At 35.0% G+C, this 19,788-nt stretch overlaps 4 protein-coding genes across 4 annotated transcripts; 3 read left to right on the top strand and 1 right to left on the bottom strand.

The window, feature by feature from the left end:
- The first annotated feature begins 2,135 nt into the window (after positions 1 to 2,135).
- Positions 2,136 to 2,612, top strand: LOC124945876 (14 kDa proline-rich protein DC2.15-like). The gene has a single exon (XM_047486392.1). It carries the CDS (start codon positions 2,177 to 2,179, stop codon positions 2,561 to 2,563), a length of 387 nt encoding a protein of 128 aa, XP_047342348.1. The 5' UTR covers positions 2,136 to 2,176; the 3' UTR covers positions 2,564 to 2,612.
- Positions 2,613 to 4,072: 1,460 nt separating this feature from the next.
- On the top strand, positions 4,073 to 4,411 carry LOC124910276 (14 kDa proline-rich protein DC2.15-like). The gene has a single exon (XM_047450902.1). The coding sequence runs from the start codon at positions 4,073 to 4,075 to the stop codon at positions 4,409 to 4,411; it is 339 nt and encodes a 112-aa protein (XP_047306858.1).
- An 8,998-nt stretch (positions 4,412 to 13,409) lies between these two features.
- LOC124910145 (cation/H(+) antiporter 15-like) lies at positions 13,410 to 16,098 on the top strand. Its single transcript, XM_047450761.1, has 3 exons — positions 13,410 to 13,610; positions 13,687 to 14,682; positions 14,758 to 16,098. The coding sequence occupies exons 1-3, from the start codon at positions 13,410 to 13,412 to the stop codon at positions 16,096 to 16,098; spliced, it is 2,538 nt and encodes an 845-aa protein (XP_047306717.1).
- A 209-nt stretch (positions 16,099 to 16,307) lies between these two features.
- LOC124910620 (L-lactate dehydrogenase B-like) lies at positions 16,308 to 17,551 on the bottom strand. Its single transcript, XM_047451291.1, has 3 exons — positions 17,364 to 17,551; positions 16,845 to 17,276; positions 16,308 to 16,752 (listed from the first exon to the last, which is right to left on the bottom strand). The coding sequence occupies exons 1-3, from the start codon at positions 17,538 to 17,540 to the stop codon at positions 16,309 to 16,311; spliced, it is 1,053 nt and encodes a 350-aa protein (XP_047307247.1). The 5' UTR covers positions 17,541 to 17,551; the 3' UTR covers position 16,308.
- Between the last annotated feature and the right edge of the window lie 2,237 nt (positions 17,552 to 19,788).

Here is a 19,788-nt window from a genome sequence, read left to right on the forward strand (position 1 = left end):
TTTAAACCGGGACAAGTTTGTGGAATAGTCGAAAAAAAGTTTTTTTTTTTTGTTTATCGTCTATATATATTGAAACATATAATAATATAAAATAATTTTATTTCAATTAAAAAAATTAGTAATTGATTATATATTTTAAAAGTATTATTAAGGTTGTGAGTTTAACTCTGGTATATTGTTTTGTTTTATGAACTAGTGGAGGTGAGTTTAGGGCGCCTGCATCGCCTCACCCTAATGTCTAACCAGCCTTTAAATTAGCTGGTTATTAGTCTAAATTAGCTTTTTCTTTTTTTTCTTAATATTTAAATTAACTTTGAAAATTTAATAATTAAACAATACTATAGATAAATATATAAATCAGTACGTCGCAAGGCTATATGTTTCCAAATAACAGCTAGTATGTATATATCATCCAATTTTGGACATACATAAGAGAGTGATGCCCGTGACTATTCTTCATCAAACTCACATGGAAATGAGAGATATATAATTAGCTTATTTTAAAATGTGTAATACAGATCATTAGATAAAATTATATATAATTGTGTGATTTATATTTGAATTATTTATTAAAAGAGTAAGGATATATAGACGTAGAGATTTTTTATAGAGATTTTTTTTTATAAGATATGATGTATCATTTGATGAGTTGAATTGAGTAAAAGAGATAATTTTCAAATTATCATTCCATAAGTGAATAACACATCATTCCTTATAAAAATTCTCATATTAAAATTTTCTAAGTCTATCAATAAAAAAAAAACAATATAAATATTTTCATATTATAAAAAATAGATAAAAAAAAATCTAATGGGTTCAACTAGAATGAAAATGAAAACGAAGTTTCATTAATGAAATGATAATTAGTGTGAACGTAAGGAAACAATAATTAGGGAGGACAAAAAATTAATTAATAGTTTAATGTGTACGTAATTAAAATATATAAAGGGGATCTGAAGGGGAGTCCATATTATAAGGTTTTTTAGGTATGCCCGTGACACTCCTATCCACTGAACTAATGGAAATATAATTCTTAAAGCATCATATATTCTTTGCCCTAATCCCCAAACTTCTATTATTCACCGTCTTCCTCAAATAAAGGCTGAATTTGGTCCACTTTTTCTTGTTCGTTTGTAAAATTGTTTACATTTGTCTTGTAATCCCTCTCGATGAATTTGTTGATACGAAACTGGATGAATAGGTATAATTTATAGGCAGTCGCCTAAGACCACCCCTCACAATGCCTTCGGAAAAAAATTGAACCCTATTATTTAACAAAGTAAATTAGATTAATTTTATTAATTAAATTATGAAACTGTTATATTTAATCAATTTAACCTAAATATAGGTATTAAAATAAAAATAAGAACAAATTTATTATAATCAATTTGTTTTGGATCTCTTGAAAAACAAAACGAAGAAAGGAACAATTAGTGACTATATATCTCTGATCTTAATTTGCAATTTGATTTGTTTTCATTTCATTCTTGTTATTTTTCTGTTGCATTAACAATTATTTATAAATTATAAAATGCCAATTTTCTTTAAAAAAAATATTATTGGCTAGATCACTCACTGTAGATGAAAATCAATTAATATGAAAGACTATTAATTCCTTTGCAACAAATCTTATATTCAAGTTACCTAGCTAGAGACATATCATGAGTTGTTTCAATTATTTTAAGATTGAAATAAATATAGTTTATTTTGAGCACACTAAATAGGGATTAAACCAAAATATTATGTTTAAAAAATAATTACTCTAACTTTTGAGTTACACTGTATTGACTGACATAAATATTGTTTAAATATTGCACAACAGTATGATACAAATCAAACTAAACTCAGTATTTCATCTGCTTAATTAGATAATTGTTTATTCATAATTGAAAATGATCCAATTTTATAGAATTAGCAAAGGTAATTAATTAGGTTTTGGATGGTTCCAACACCCAAATGCATACAAAATATTGACAAATGACCTGATTAAATTGCCAGCTAATTAAAATCTCAAAATACCTGTCCAAGGGGTTTATTAAACTTTTATTATACTAAAGGAGGCCTCAATTCCTTCCTATAAAAACACTCCCTACTTAGCTATTCTATTCATCACAACCACAAAGTAAGAGACTGTCTCTAATTACAATTAGTGGCACTTATAACAAGAAGAGTGGAGATGGCCAACCACCAAAAAACACTTGCTCTCTTCCTCTTATTCAACATACTCTTTTTCACTTTTGCTAGTGCTTGTGACACATGCCCTCCAAAGCCCAAACCCAAGCCTAAGCATAAGCATTCTAAGGGCACTTGCCCTAAGGATACCCTAAAACTAGGTGTATGCGCGGATGTGCTCAACGGACTCCTCAATGTCACCATAGGTAAACCTCCTAAAACCCCGTGTTGTAGTCTTATTGAGGGTCTCGTTGACCTTGAGGCAGCTGTTTGTCTTTGTACTGCGATCAAGGCCAATGTTCTCGGGATCCATCTCAATGTTCCACTCTCCTTGAGTCTCCTCCTCAATGTTTGCTCCAAGAAGGTTCCTGAGGGCTTCCAATGTGCCTAAGACAAACTTATTTTCTGTTGAGTGATTTGTGGCTTTTAAATTTGTTCCCTTTTATGTATGTTTTAATTTATTTATTTCACAATAAGAACACGAGGTGGTGGAATTGGGTAGATGGTAACTTCGGTTTCCTTTGCACAATAGTTGCGGTTATGCAATTAATCGGATTTATGTAAAATATTTGTTGTATTGATGGGTTGTCAAAGAAATGTTATATAACCAAATGATCCCTTGTCTTTTTCTTTAAGAAACTAAGAAACTGAAGTTGTGTGCAACTTTAGTTGGTCTTCTTCGTTAAGACACCTGATGAAAAGCCACTACCGATTGAGAGATGATGAAGTTAGTCTCCAAGTGGGAGATTGCTGAGTTATGGAGTCTACACTTATAATAAACTCTACATTGTTAATTAGAGTTTATTGGGTTTGTATTTGGTTTTGGCTTGAGCATAACCAAGAGTTATTTAGGTTTATTACCTAAATGTTTATCATATAAATACGTGATTATTAAGGGTTTACATGTGAGAGACATAATTTTAGAGAGATAAAGTGAGAGGCAAAAACATTGTATTTCTTCTTCTTCTTTATAGTGAAATCTGGTGGTGACTGAAGTGGACGTAGCTCAATTTGAGTGAACCACTATAAATCTGAGTCTTCTTGTGTTCTTCTTTCTTGCATTTTTACAGATTGTTTCAAACTGGTCGGATTTGGGAGATACAAATCCTAACACTACGTCCTTAGTTGGTAAGATAGGATCTCAACGACGTATATTAAATATAATCCGTTCCACGATTTCTGATCTAAATTGTCTTGTTATGGCGGTTTGACCTGTAGTTGACCGGGCGGGATGTTATTTGTATCCCCACCCGAATTTCACTTAAATATTAATAAACACAATTAAATATATAACATTACCAATATATTTATTTATTTTTCATATTTTATAAAAGTTTTAAGTTTATTTTTTTTATAATAATATAAAATTTTAACCTATTAAAATATATATAGTATTAAAAAATTTGTTTATATAATTTTATTAAAGATTTTATTTATTTATTTAAAAATAATGGTATAATGGAGGAAATTCTCCGAAATCGAATCAGACAAGAATGGTGGTAAAAATAAATCTCCGAATTAGTTGAATTTGCGAGAATGATGAACACATTCTCTACTCTTGTCCGCACATTGTCATCTATAGTCTCATGTTCCCTCATTAAACTTATCTTAAAAAATAAACTAAGGAAATGATTAGAAATTAATTTATCCCTTAATAAAATTAATTATATATAAAATTTAAAAAAAAAAATTGATTCAACGTGGAGACTAGATGATTATAATATTCGTGGGTTGAGTAAAATTAGGTTTTGGATACATAAAAAATATTGACATTGCCAACTAATTACAACCTCAAAACATCTGTCAAGAGATTTAATTAATTACTATATATAAAGACTAGCTAGCAATTCTCTTCCTCACAGATTATATATTAAGAAGAAGAAGAAGAATAGAGAGAGATATGGCAATATCCCACCAAGAAACACTTGGTTTGTTCCTTTTAATGAATGTTCTGTTTTTCCCAATTGGTAGCCTTGGTGACGTATGTCCTTTGGATACGCTAAAACTAGGTGCATGCGCGGATGTGCTCAACGGACTCCTCAATGTCAACATAGGTAAACCTCCTGTAACCCCGTGTTGTAGTCTTTTTGCGGGTCTCGTTAACCTTGAGGCAGCTGTTTGTCTTTGTACTGCGATCAAGGCCAATGTTCTCGGGATCCATCTCAATGTTCCACTCTCCTTGAGTCTCCTCCTCAATGTTTGCGGCAAGAGAGTTCCTAAGGGCTTCATATGTGCCTAAGACAAACTTATTTTCTGTTTAGTGATTTTGTGGCTTTTAAATTTGTTCCCTTTTATGTATGTTTTAATTTATTTAGGGATGTTTGGTACCTGATTTTTGTACTCAGGAATGAGAAAGGGAATAAAATGAAGTGTTTGGTTGATGGGTTTCATTCCAGAACATTGATTTGATTCCCGGATAATCAGGAATCATCCATTCCTCTCTAAATTGGAAGGAATGAATCTCATTCCCTTGTAATGTATTTTCTCTCCCATGATGTCCACTTTTCCACGTTCTCTCATAATTATAATTATAATATTATATATATATTTTTTTTTATAATTAAAATAATAATTTATTTTAATTTATTTATTGAAATAAATTATTTCAATTATTTATATAATATTGAGAAATTATTTTAAATAATATAAAATTAATAAAATAAAATAATTATAATAACTAATAATAAAAAAAATATTTTTATATAATTAATTTATATATTATATATTAATAATAAAATTATAATAAATTAATTAAAATATAAAAACTTAAAAATAAAATAACAATTTTATATAAAATAAATATTGAAAAAATATTAGTAAAGTTAGATATAAATTTTTTTAATAAAATTTTTTATTAAAAATATTATGCAATGTTATAGTATATATTATTAAATAAAATATTATATTTTATTTGATTAATTATTAATATATAATATTTTAAAAAATTTATCTTTATTAATAGATAATTTTTATTTATAAATAAAAAAAATTGAATCATTCAATCATTTTTTTATATGTATTTAATATATATATATATATATATAATTAATATAATAAAATATTAGATGTTTATATTTTATTAAATTAAAACACATCTCAATATTTTATATATTTTAAACAATTATAATATAAAAATAATAATATTTTGTATTTTTAATTAAATAAAATATAATAAAAAAATAAAAATATTAATCTAATTCAATTACAAAATAATATTAATAATTTCTCTCTAATAAATCTAAACATTATCAATGAAATAGAAATATCTAAACATCATCAATGAAATAGAAATATCGGAATGAAAATATCCAAACACTATTAATGGTATTGAGAATGATTAATACTCATAACCAAACACTACACTTCTATCAATCATACCCATTCTCATTCCACACATCTATCAATCTCATTCCTATTCCGATTCCCTTATTTGAACCAAGCGCTCCCTTAATTCACAATAAGAACACGAGGTGGTGGGATTGGGTAGATGGTAACTTCTCTCGTTTCCTTTGCACAATAGTTGGGGTTATGCAATTAATTGGATTTATGTAAAATATTTGTTGTATTATATGTTGTATCTTTTTTTAAAATACATACTTATTTTATGTATGTGATTTGACGGAAAAAAAAAGGATCAATTAAATAGTTTTATTAAAATGTTTTTTAAGTCCCTTATATATATATAAACAAAGTGAAATTTTAAATTATTACATGCTTCATAATCTAATTGAGAAAGTGGAAACAAAGACTAATTATTAAATTCAAGTTAAATCACTCCGTTTTAATTTATTTTATAAACTCATTATATAGTCCAAGTTAAATTTTATCTAAGATTTTAATTTAAATTGAATTAATCATGAACTACACCCGGTGCGACATATAGATAACATTTCAATTAATCCGTCTCGATTGAGACCCGAACCGAACTGACCAGAGAAATATGTTCTCGACTTATAGTGACGGAAGTTACCGTCATTAAATGAGAAGTTAGCGCTACATTTTATAGCATTCATCACCAAATCCAATTCAAATCAATTGGTCACTTTATATATTTGTTCATATATCTTTCATGACTTCTATTTAAATAACAATTTTAGTGAGAAAAATGTCTATTAGATAAGATTGTTTATCAACTTAAGATAATCTTAGTTGTTGAAAAAGTTTTTAATCTTAATTGATACCAAATACTGAATTCAGAAGAGACCTTATGTTGGCATGCACTACGTCCTTAGTTGGTAATTAAGATAGGATCTCAAGAGGTATATCAAATATAATTCATTCCGCGGTTTCTGATCTAAATTGTCTTGTTACGACGGTTTGCCTCCGGTTTGACCGGTAGTTGACCGAGATGGGATGTTATTTGTATCTCCACCCGAATTTCAATCAAATATTAATAAACACAATTAAATATATAATATTACCAATATATTTATTTATTCTTCATATTTTATAAAAAATTTAAGTTTATTTTTTTATAATAATAAAAAAATTTTGTTAAGGAACCAGACAATCTTACTCCACAAAATCTGCAAGTCAAAGATGCAATCAAGTCACAATATATTCCTCCATAATCTTAGTGATTGCACAGCTAATTGTTACCCATATTTAGACTCCACAAAATCTGCAAGTCAAAGATGCAATCAAGTCACAATATATTCCTCCATAATCTTAGTGATTGCACAGCTAATTCTTACCCATATTTAGACTTTACATATAACAAATTGTAATATAAATAACCTGTACATTTCTCATTCATATATACAATTATTCCTTTTCAATCATACATCTTCTCTACATGGTATCAGAAGTCTAGATCCTACAATGTCATCAAACGCCTTCTCCGTCCCAAACCCTACCGACCCCGGCTATCCCATCTTCTTTGTCAACTTATCGCAATGCAAACCCTTACAAACTACAAACAACACCACCAACTTTACACAATGGTCTTCCCAAATCAAGTCATTCTTATTGGGTTTCGGCCTATTTGACTACCTCACTGGAGAAAAAAATTGTCCACCACCAACAATCACCAAAGACGACAACACTGTCACCCCTAATCCCAGTTACGCCTCATGGTCTCGACAAGACCAACTATTGTTAAGCTCCCTCATCGGCACTCTTGACGCCAAGATCGCACCTCTTGTAGCCTCTGCTGCTACATCTCATGAAGTATGGACTGCTCTCAAATCTCTCTACACAAATCCTACTCGCAGCCATATCCTCCAAGTCAAGAAACGACTTGACTCAATCAAAAAGACACCCGATCAAACCATCACTAACTATATGCATCAAATAAAACAATGCACCACTGAACTTGCCAATCTAGGAAAAACTCTAGATCCCGAAGACATCATTGCAAAGGTTCTAAATGGGCTCGATCAAACCCAACACCGTTCCATCATCGAAACCGTTGAAGCTCGAGATACTCTCATCCCATTCGATGCTCTCCATGAAAAACTCATACATCATGAGCTCACCAAACTCCATGACAACACCAACTCCACCTCATCAACACCTACCACCGCTTTTGTCGCAACCTACAAACCATCATCCAATACTCGCCAAAATAACAATTACTCCCGACCCCAATACTCTAAAGACAACAGCCGACAGTCCTCACCACACTACCCCAACCCCAACCCCTCCTCCTCATCCAACACCAAATCACCTGATGTCTGCCAATATTGCGGCTACACTGGTCACACCATCTCCGTCTGTCGCCACTTCTCTCGCGCCCATCCTAACTTTACACTCAAACCCTTTGTACGTCAATCTCGCTACACTCGTCCTCAAGCCAACACTGCCTATTCATCTCACGCCCCTCCATGTGACTGGATTATAAATAGCGGTGCTACTCACCATGTCACACATGATCTCGATAATCTATCCCTTCACACTCCTTATACAGGCAACGATGATGTTATCATCGGTGATGACTCATCTCTTCCAATCTCTCACACAGATTCATTTACTATCACCTCTCAAAACAAATCTTTACTCTTTCAAAATGTTCTTTATGTTTCAAAAATTGCACAAAACATTATTTCTGTCTCCAAGTTTTGCCTTGATAATAATGCACAAATTGAGTTTACCTTTTCTTCCTTTCGTTTCAAGGCTATCTCCACGAACACCATCCTACTCCAAGGAACTTTTAATCATGGCATGTACACCTGGTCTTCTTCCTACAAATGTGCCCTTCAAACATCTCTCACATCATCTACTTCAAAGCTATCCACCACGTCTGCTCTCCTATGGCATCACCGTCTTGGCCATCCGTCATTTAAAATTTTTTCTTATATTTCAAATTTATGTAATTTAGGTTCAATTTCATCCCTTAATTACTGCAATTCTTGCAAGATTAATAAAGCACACAAACTTCCTTTCTCTCAATCCACTCTTACGTCTACAGCTCCCCTTGAATTATTATTTTCAGATGTTTGGACCTCACCCCACCTCTCACATGACAACTACAAATATTATCTAATCTTTGTAGACCATTACACTAAATATGTACGGTTTTACCCTCTCAAAAATAAATCCGACTCTCTCACAGTCTTTCTTGACTTCAAAAAATTAGTTGAAAACTATTTCAAAAGAACGATCATAACCCTATTCTCTGACAATGGAGGCGAGTTCATCAAATTGGCTTCCACCTTACGCGCTAATGGCATCTCACATCTTACTACACCTCCCCATACCCCTGAACACAACGGCTATGCAGAACGCTGTCATCGTCACATTGTCGAAACTGGTCTCTCTCTCCTATCTCATGTCAATCTACCTATCACTTACTGGACACATGCATTCTCCACCGCTGTGTATCTCATAAATCGATTACCTACACCAACCTTACAAAATGACTCTCCCTACTATCGACTCCTAAATGTCAAACCTATCTATTCCCAATTACACTCCTTTGGCTGTCTATGCTAACCATTACTACGACCTTATGCTTCCAATAAACTAGATCATCGATCTCAACCATGCATTTATCTTGGTCATTCCCTAACTCAAAGCGCTTTTCTGTGCCTAAATCTTACCACAAACAAAATCTACACTTCTCGTCATGTCACTTTCATTGAGCATGATTTTCCATTCCACCGTCTATCAAACCAACAAAATTCAACTTCGCTTCCCTCACCTCACGAATGGTTTCCCACTCCTCTCATACCTATTTCATCACATAACCCTACAACATCATCCACCACTGCCACACCCCCACAGAACACACCTCCTACGCCACCACATCCATCACATAACCCTACAACACCGTCCACCACTGCCACACCCCCCCAAAACACACCTCCTACGCCACCACATCCACCACCCCCCCTCCGCCCATTCTCCCTCGTCTTGTAACTCGTCTCACAAATAACATAACCAAACCTAACCCAAAGTATGCCCAACTTACCACTATCTCCTCACTCACGTCACTATCAACCACCCCCAAACAAGCACTCTCCATCCCTCATTGGCGTGATGCTATGCTTGCTGAATATAATGCTCTACGGAAACACAATACATGGACTCTCGCACCACCTAGTGAAGCTCGAAATGTCATTGGTTGTAAATGGGTCTTCAGAATCAAATATAATCCTGATAACACGATTCACAAATACAAAGTTCGGCTTGTCGTAAAAGGTTTTCATCAACAAGCTGGTCTTGACTACTCTGCCACCTTCAGTCCGGTTATCAAACCAGTCACAATTTGACTCACCCTCTCAATTTCTCTCCAACACAACTGGATATTACGCCAACTCGACATCAACAACGCCTTTCTCCAAGGTGATCTCCAAGAGACAGTCTTCATGCAGCAACCATCCGGCTTCATCGACGCTAACAACCCTTCTTATGTGTGTCGTTTAAACAAAGCCTTATACGGGTTAAAATAGGCTCCACGCGCATGGTTTACAGCCCTCACCTCCTATCTACTACAATTCGGTTTTACAGCATCTCTCGCTGACCCCTCTCTCTTCATTTACAAAAAAAATGGCGATCTCCTATATGCACTTGTTTATATCGATGACATTATCGTAACTGGTCCTTCACCTGATTTTGTCTCGGTTTTTATTTCCAACTTTGCCAAACGCTTTTCTCTCAAGGACTTGGGGCAACTTTCCTTCTTCTTAGGGGTGGAAGTACAACACAACACTTCTGGTCTCCTTCTCTCCCAAAGAAAGTACATACACGACCTCCTTCAACGTCATGACATGCTTGACTGCAAACCATCAACTACCCCTATGCTTGCTCACCCTCAACTGCTACAAAATACCTCCACACCTCCATGTGATCCTACTATTTATCGTTTTGTTGTTGGAAGCCTCCAATACTTATACCTCACACGTCCTGACATTGCTTACTCTGTCAACAAGTTAGCCCAGTTCATGCAACACCCGCAAGAAGCTCACTAGACAGCTCTCAAGAAGCTCCTTCGCTACCTTCACGGGACTTCTCACCTCGGTTTGCAATTACATCGCAATACTCCGTCATCACTACATGCCTTTAGTGACGCGGATTGGGCAAGCGATGTTGATAACTTCATCTCTACTACAGGTTATATCATATATCTCGGCAAAAATGCTATCTCTTGGACATCTCGCAAACAAAAAACGATAGCCCAATCCTCAACCGAAGCTGAATTTCGTGCCATTGCTGACACCACTTCCGAACTCAATTGGATAAAATCCATTCTACAAGAACTCGACATCCACTTACCTTCTACACCTGTTATATATTGTGATAACTTAAGTGCTACAAATTACTCCGCCAATCCGAATTTTCACTCTCGAATGAAGCATGTTGCTCTCGCTTTTCATTTTGTTCGTGAACAAGTCCAAGTTGGAACACTTCGGGTACAACACATCAATGGACATGATCAGCTCGCCGACGGCCTCACCAAACCTCTCCCTCGCCCGCGTTTTGAGTTCCTATTATCCAAGATTGGCCTCTTCAATGGAAGGTCCATCTTGAGGGGGAATGTTAAGGAACCAGACAATCTTACTCCACAAAATCTGCAAGTCAAAGATGCAATCAAGTCACAATATATTCCTCCATAATCTTAGTGATTGCACAGCTAATTGTTACCCATATTTAGACTCCACAAAATCTGCAAATCAAAGATGCAATCAAGTCACAATATATTCCTCCATAATCTTAGTGATTGCACAGCTAATTGTTACCCATATTTAGACTTTACATATAACAAATTGTAATATAAATAACCTGTACATTTCTCATTCATATATACAATTATTCCTTTTCAATCATACATCTTCTTTACAATTTTAACCTATTAAAATATGTATAGTATTAAAAAATTTGTTTATATAATTTTTTTAAAATTTTTATTTATTTATTTAAAATAATGGTATAACGGGGAAATCTCCGAAATCGAATCAAACAAGAATAGTGGTAAAAATAAATCTCCGAATTAGTTGAATTTGCAAGGATGATCATAAACACATTCTCGATCTACTCTTGTCCGCACATTATATCATCTATAGTCTCATGTTCCCTCATCAAACTTATCTAAAAAATAAACTAAGGAATTGATTAGAAATTAATTTATTCCTTAATAAAATTATTTATTTATAAAATATAAAAAAACTAATTTATTCAACGTGGAGAGATGATCATAATATTCGTGGGTTGAGTAATTAGGTTTTGGATGCATAAAAAATATTGACATTGCCAACTAATTTACAACCTCAAAACATCTGTCAAGAAGATTTAATTCCTATATATAATTCTCTTCCTTACAAAACTTACAAATTATATATTAAGAAGAAGAAGAGAAGAAGAAGAAGAGAGATATGGCATTAATATCCCACCAAGAAACACTTGGTTTGTTCCTCTTAATGAATGTTCTGTTTTTCCCAATTGGTAGCGTTAGTGGCGTATGTCCTTTGGATACGCTAAGACTAAGTGTGTGCGCAAATGTGGTGAATGTACCCGTTGCTAACCTAACCCTAGGTAGTAAACCTCCTACATCTTGTTGCAGTCTTATTCAGGGTCTAGCTGACTTTCAAGCAGCTTTTTGCCTTTGCAATGCCATCAAGCTTAATGTTCTTGGGACCTCCCTCCCTGATGTCCCACTCAAGTTCCATTTCCTCCTCAATTATTGCAATATTCCTGCGGATTTCCAATGTGCCTAAACGCTGCATGCATGATGTACATCTTTTTCTTATATATAATAACATCCAATACTACATGTTTTCGAGCACTCATTTTTGAGATGGACAGCGCTATCTTTTATGATAGATCGATCTTATTATGGTTGGGATCGATCATGAGAAATTAAGGTTTTGGTGTTGTCTTTGTCAGTCCCTATTTTATTTGTGATTATTGTTGTTTTAGTTGTAACCGGTTTGTTACTGGATGATTTGTGGTGGTTAACTTGTTGTGGGAGTAGGCCATTACATGTTTATGTAATTTGTTTATCTTGTTTTCTTTGTGTTTTTTGTTTTTGTCATCATTTGTAATTGACTGGCCTGGTTTGCTTGTGTTCTTTTGGAATTGTTGCTTGAATCAGTTCTATTTGAGTGCACCGGGTGTAAAGATAAATTGTTTTTGATCGACGTTCGTTCGACACATATATAGTTTTCATTTTTACGGTATCGTTGGTAAGTGTTAGTTGTACATTACTTTAGCCGATTTGTTCCATACTATCCTTTCTTATTTTTTTGTTTGGAGCTCTTTTAATTTTGTGGTCGTTGATTTTTATATTTTTTTTATGATAAATTTTGTCAAAAATCAACTGTCTCCTGTTTTTACATTATTTTACGCTTAATTTGGGTTAAGAAGTAAATGGTTTTATAAAAAAATATCTACGATATTTTCTAATGTTCTTTAAAATTAGGGACTTTTTTAAACCTTTGGCCGAAGTTGGGTTCCAATTTGTTATTTAATGTTAACGGGACGAAAATTAAGTGACGTGTCTTAGACCAACGTTGACGTGGCATGGACTTCTTAGAATAGACTAAATTCTTTCTTGGTTTTCCAACCAATTAAGTAGGTAGTTTTTCATCCATCCATCCATTTTCTTCCACAAAATGGAAAACCAACAACAATCACACAACAACGTAAGAACAAACAAATTCATCAATCAATGACGAAATCAACAATAATGACAAACAATGCATGTGCAAGTGAAGCAAAGAAGAAGACGCAACTAGCTAGGTACCAATTGTAAATCCAAAAATTGCAGACCCGTTAAAAAAACAAAAAGGGTGTTCAAGATGTCGGTCAACACGTCCGAGAAAGTTGTCTGCTATATGCCGGGAATGATAACAACAAACGGATTATGGCAGGGCGACAACCCTTTGAATTATTCTCTTCCCTTATTCATATTACAATTGTCTATGATCGTCATCACCACCCGCATTCTCTTTTTCATCTTGAAACCCTTCCGTCAACCACGTGTCGTTGCAGAGATCCTTGTCAGTATATATATACATTCTTTCATTCTTCTGTTTAAACCAAAAATGTTGTTAATTAATGTTGTTTCGGTTACAGGGCGGGGTCATATTAGGGCCATCGTGCCTCGGCCAGATTCCGGTGTTTGCAACAACCGTGTTCCCATTGAGAAGTGTGATGGTCCTCGAGACAGTGGCAAACATCGGCCTCCTCTACTTCCTCTTCCTAGTCGGAGTCGAGATGGACCTACTCGTGGTCCATCGAACCGGAAAGAAAGCACTCGCTTTCGCTATATCCAGCATGGTCCTCCCTTTCGTTCTCGGTATAGGCTTCTCATATATCGTAGTCAAGGATTCACAACATGTGAATTCAGGCACCTTCATTCTCTTTCTTGGCATATCCCTTTCCGTGACTGCATTCCCCGTCCTAGCTAGAATCTTGGCCGAGTTAAAGCTTCTCAACACGGACATGGGAAAGATCGCCATGTCGGCCGCGGTCATCATGGATGTTTTCGCTTGGATCGTGTTGGCTATCGCAATCGCAATGGCCGAGAATAAATCCACCACCTTAGCCACCCTACGGGTGTTATTGTCGAGCACGGCGTTCGTCTTCTTCTGCATCTTCATCATCCGTCCTCTATTACATTGGATCATTAGAAGAACCCCGGAAGGAGAATCCATTAAAGAAGTATGGATATCCCTAATCCTCACCGGGGTAATGGTTTCCGGGTTCGTAACCGATGCCATAGGGACACACTCTGTATTCGGGGCTTTCGTGTTTGGGCTGGTCATACCAAACGGGCCGTTGGGATTGACGTTGATAGAGAAGTTGGAGGATTTCGTTTCAGGTTTATTACTTCCTCTGTTTTTCGCCATGAGTGGACTCAAAACCGACATAATGAAGATCACCGGAGTGCTGACATGGATTTACCTAGCACTCGTGATTGTTCTTTGCCTTGTCGGGAAAGTGGTCGGAACTCTAATCACCGCTATGTACTACCAAATGCCGTTCTATGAAGGCGTTACCCTTGGTCTTCTAATGAATAGTAAAGGGTTGGTGGAGATTATAGTGCTCAATGTTGGCAAGGATCAAAATGTATGTTACATTACAAATCAAAATAGTTAAAATATGAAATATGAATAACTTGGTTTTAATTCATTTATACTATAGGTTTTGGATGATAAATCATTTGCTCTCATGGTGACGGTCGCTATAGTAATGACGGCTTCGGTTATCCCAATGGTATCCGCGATATACAAACCGACGAGAAGATCCGTCTCTTACAAACGGAGATCCATAGAAACATCGAAACAGGATGCGGAGCTCCGTGTTTTGGCTTGCATACACACTCCTCGAAACGTTCCAACTATCATTAGCCTTTTGGAGGCGTCTCATCCCTCAAAAAGATCTCCAATTTGCATTTACGTACTCCACATGGTTGAGCTAACCGGGCGGGCATCAGCTATGATCATAACACACAATACCCGTAAAGTAGGAAGACCAGCCATGAACAATACTCAAGCACAATCCGATCATATCATCCACGCGTTTCAAAACTTTGAGCAACACGCCGACAGCGTTTCGGTCCACCCTTTAACTGCGATCTCCCCTTACTCCACCATGCACGAGGATATTTGTGAAGTGGCTCAAGACAAACGGGTGGCGTTCATAATCATCCCGTTTCATAAACAACAAACGGTTGACGGAGGGATGGATGTAATGAACCCTGCTTTCCGAACAATCAACCAAAACATTCTCAATATTTCGCCGTGCACTGTCGGGATTCTCATAGACAGAGGGCTTAACAGCTCGGCGAGGTTAGCTGTGGCTGGGCAGACGTCGCATCAGATATTGGTGCTTTACTTCGGTGGTCCGGATGACCGGGAGGCGCTCGCGTATGCGTGGCGGATGTCCGGTCATCCGGGAATCACGCTGACGGTGATCCAGTTCATCTCCGGTGATGCGGAGATGGAAACGGTGTTGGAATTTTCGTCGGATAGTGAAAGCCGTAGACTGGATGAAGATAGAGAGAAACAGAGAGACAAGGATTTTGTTAACGATTTCAGGGGACAGACGGCGAATGATGAATCGGTTACGTTCGTGGAACAAATGGTGAGTAATGCGGAGGAAACGGTGGCGGTTATCAGGTCGATTGATGCGGTATATGATTTGTTTATTGTGGGACGAGGGCAAGGTCCTTTGTCACATTTGACGGCAGGGTTAACAGAGTGGAGTGAGTGCCCTGAACTGGGTGCCATTGGGGACTTATTAGCGTCGTCTGATTTCCATGTGGCAGTGTCTGTGTTAGTGGTTCAACAGTACGTAGGTTCGGGGACAAACGAGGAAGGAGGAGGAGGAGGACTAGGATCGCCGGACGGTCCACATAGTCCGGTCAGGCAACAGAATATGCATTACAATAATTTCGCAGCTAATGCCGGAAACAACTGGCAACAGCAGCAGCCGCCGCCAAGAAACTATACGGGCGGCGGCGGCGGGGGAATCAGTCCTTGAAATAGAAAGTCCTCATCCTTAGCTTATTCCCTTTTCTGTTTCTTCTTCTAGTTGTTCACCATAGTTGGTAGATTTGGTTAATTCTAATTGTTGCTTTAGCTTTGTAACATATGAATACCATTAATTGAAGATACACATTAATACCATTAGTAAGTATTTTTAATGTCAAACATATAAATACATTATGATTATTATGCATGAGTTCAAACTTCAAAGACCAAGCTGAGTCTGAACCTCCATTATGGCGGCGGCGGATTCCCTAAGGCGACGCCCCTCATCATCCGTGAGATGAACATTAGTGACACCCAAAACGCCGCTGCGACCGAGCTGAGCTGGCAGGCTCAAGAACACTTCTCCATCAGAAATGCCGTAGAATCCCTTGGCAAGAACAGAGACTGGATGGATACGGCGTTGGTCTCGAAGAATGGTCCTAGCAAGGTTAGCCACCGAGTAGCCAATTGCCCATGATGTGTATCCCTTGAGGTTGATAACCTCGTACGCACTTTGTATGACTTCTTTGTGAATGTTCTCCAGTGTTTCTTTTTCGTACGCTATTTGTTGTCTCTTCAAGAAGTTAAGAACTGGAACACCGCCCACACTTATGCTCGACCATAATGCCACTGAGCTGTCTCCATGTTCGCCCACAATAAATGCCTGTGAATGTCATGAATTATGTGATCAATCATCGAGCACAATAAATAAATAAGTGCATGTGAATGTGAATGTGATGGATTAATATAATTAACCTGCACATCCTGAGCATTAACATCAAGATGATCTGCTAGTAGGAACCTGAACCTTGAGGAATCCAGGTTTGTTCCCGACCCAATGACCCTATTCGAGGGGAACCCGGAAAGCTTCCAAGCTACATAAGTGAGCGGATCAACAGGGTTGGACACAATGAGCAGGATCGAGTTGGGAGAGTGTTTTGCCAGCGGTGGAATAATGTTGGTGAAGAGAGCCACGTTTCTCTTCATGAGATTCAGGCGAGTCTCCCCCGGGTTCTGCCTTGCTCCAGCCGTTACAATACAAAGATCTGATCCGGAGGTGACAGAGTAATTAGTGTCGGAGAGTATTTTCACGCGTGGTAAGAAGGCAGCCGCGTGCTGGAGGTCAAGCATCTCTCCTTGAAGCTTGTTTGCATTGGTGTCCACTAGTGCTAGCACATCGGTTAAGTCCTGTCATGTTAAAAGAATGAATTGATTAGATGATGATGATAATATATATGAATAAATGGTTGATCAGTCACCTAGCTAGCTAGCTACCTGGGTGAGAATGGTTTGGGCGATGGCCATGCCGACATTTCCGGCACCAATGACGGAGATTTTGGTGTTGCGTTTGGTGGGGGACGGAGGAGCGGTCTGCTGAATGGGGCGGAAGAAGGAGCTAGTTATGTCTAGTCCTCCTGGACCCAAGGATGATGAAGAAGAAGATTTATGCATTGTTGTGATTAAGACTTAATTAGAGATGGATGAGATGAAATGAAAATGGAGTTGGCCCGTAATTTATATACAAAATGGTCAATAATTTGAAGGCATGGATGATGGAAAACGTGTATTTTGTTTTGAGACTTTTCATGGGTGGTGAATCTTGGGGGAGGGGAAAAGATACTAGTTTCGGAAATTACATCCTGGTTTTGAGAATTTTTGATTGATCTAGAATGTTTACGCAAGAACTTTCAACAAATTAGATGGACTTCCAAAAAATAAATTGACATAATTTATTATACTTATTAAAAGTCTCAATATTTGATGCTTTAAATTTTAGTGAAGAAAAAATAAATTTACATAATTTATTATAATTTGTTTTACAATCTAATGTTTATCAATTAGTTTTATATTATGATCAACCTTAATAATTGATTTTATAAATCATTGGTTGGTTATAATCGATATTCAATTGTCAAATTTACAGAGGATGATTTTGAAAAATCGACGACAAACATTTGAAACAAAATTTTCAATACCGAATTGAAACGTTTATACATTTATCTCAAAGACATGAGTTTCTATTTACAATTTTGACACACAAAAATCCATACAAAAAATAAAAAATGGGTGATCTTACTCATTTTTAAAAATTATTTAAAATTTAATTTATTAATTAAAATATTTTTATTAAATAAAATAATATTATATAATTAAACTAAGTAAAAAATAAAATAAAACTAAATTTTCATTAAATATATATTTTTATTTTAAAAAAGGTTTATGTATATTAAAAATAATAAAATAAATTATGCCATAAAGAAAAAATAAATAAAAATGAAAAACATTACTTAATAAGTTATTAAGGTTATAAGTGTTCGAGAAGAACGGTTAATTCATCAACGGACTATACCGACTTTCCAGAAAGAATATAGGAAAACATCATAATAATATTATTATAAAAGATACACATAAAACATGCATATATCATCGTAAGAATTATATTGTAAATAACGCTTCATCCAAAGAACGAGATTTTTAATTAAATAAAAACTTGTAACAATTATCAAATAAATAATTTATAAATAGTTGTTAAAAATAGTGAAAAGGTTGCTGTTGTGATTAGAATAGAATTGTTTGATATTCGTTTTGATTGAGATTTATTTATCAAATTATTCTATTCCGATAATCAGCCGTAGCATCTTTTAATTATTTTTTATATTATTTTATTCTATTCTTTATTTATTTATTGAATATTTTTTATATAATTTTTTTTTTAAAAAAAATGCTATTTTAAATATATTTGTATTAAATACAATTTTTTTTATAGAGAAATAATTGCCGTTGCGCTAGGTTAATTTGGTGGGGGTATATATATATATATTTATATATACTTTACAAATAGTAAAGTATTTTCTGTCGCTCAGCCGCCGCCGCGGCGATTGTTTTTGCATCAGCGGTGAAATCCAAAGATCTACGGTCGGGTCGGGTGAGGCTGAATTATAAATGGGTTTGATCAGAAGCGGTTTGAACTTGATGTTGGGAGCGGGTTTCGGAGTATACGTCGCCCAGAATTACAACGTTCCCGACCTTCGAAAGCTGTTTTATACGGGAATGGTGATTTCCAAACATCTAGAACAGAATTACAGGAAGAAGTCCAACAAGAGAGACCAAGAACATCATCATGATGATGATGATGATTAAAGATCATATTTTTTTTCCTTTTTCTCCTTAATTAATTAGCTAGGTTTAGATTCTAAATATACATTCATATTATATAATAATATAGTCATTCTGTCTTATAATTAGCTTTTTAGCTTTGATTTTGTTTACTTTCTAATTTCAGCGGTGGATTTTATCTTCCTTGTGATGAGAATGAATCAATTTTAGTTACAGATTCTTAGTTTTTTGAAACTTATTAAAGTTGAAGTGTATATCAATTTATTTACAATTCTTAGTTTAAACTTATTCAATTTTCAACATCCTTTGACCTAGTACTAGTTTTTTTTTTTATGTTGGTTTGTTATTGAATATTTTGGTTTATGTTTTAATTTTTGTTTCTCAAATTGTTAATCATATATTACTTTGTTTGATATCACTTTAAAGTTTAAACACTAGAGTATTTTTTTTTTTAAATTTTTTTTGTTAGTTAGGGTTTAAATTTATCTCATTTATATTATATAAAAACCTTAAAATAATAATTTAAATTGTCACACTTGATTTGTCAATTCATATATATATATTTTTAAATTATACATTTATA

This window comes from Impatiens glandulifera, chromosome 7 (genome assembly GCF_907164915.1).
Source record: "Impatiens glandulifera chromosome 7, dImpGla2.1, whole genome shotgun sequence".
Classification (NCBI taxonomy): Eukaryota; Viridiplantae; Streptophyta; class Magnoliopsida; order Ericales; family Balsaminaceae; genus Impatiens; species Impatiens glandulifera.

Bases quoted from the DNA above. Each gene is read 5' to 3' on its own strand.
- LOC124945876 (XM_047486392.1), top strand. From the start codon at position 2,177: ATGGCCAACCACCAAAAAACACTTGCTCTCTTCCTCTTATTCAACATA.
- LOC124910276 (XM_047450902.1), top strand. From the start codon at position 4,073: ATGGCAATATCCCACCAAGAAACACTTGGTTTGTTCCTTTTAATGAAT.
- LOC124910145 (XM_047450761.1), top strand. From the start codon at position 13,410: ATGTCGGTCAACACGTCCGAGAAAGTTGTCTGCTATATGCCGGGAATG. The intron at 13,611-13,686 runs GTCAGTATATAT...TTTCGGTTACAG, and splicing joins GTGTCGTTGCAGAGATCCTT to GGCGGGGTCATATTAGGGCC. The intron at 14,683-14,757 runs GTATGTTACATT...TTTATACTATAG, and splicing joins ATGTTGGCAAGGATCAAAAT to GTTTTGGATGATAAATCATT.
- LOC124910620 (XM_047451291.1), bottom strand. From the start codon at position 17,540: ATGCATAAATCTTCTTCTTCATCATCCTTGGGTCCAGGAGGACTAGAC. The intron at 17,277-17,363 runs GTAGCTAGCTAG...TTAACATGACAG, and splicing joins CCCAAACCATTCTCACCCAG to GACTTAACCGATGTGCTAGC. The intron at 16,753-16,844 runs GTTAATTATATT...TGACATTCACAG, and splicing joins TTAATGCTCAGGATGTGCAG to GCATTTATTGTGGGCGAACA.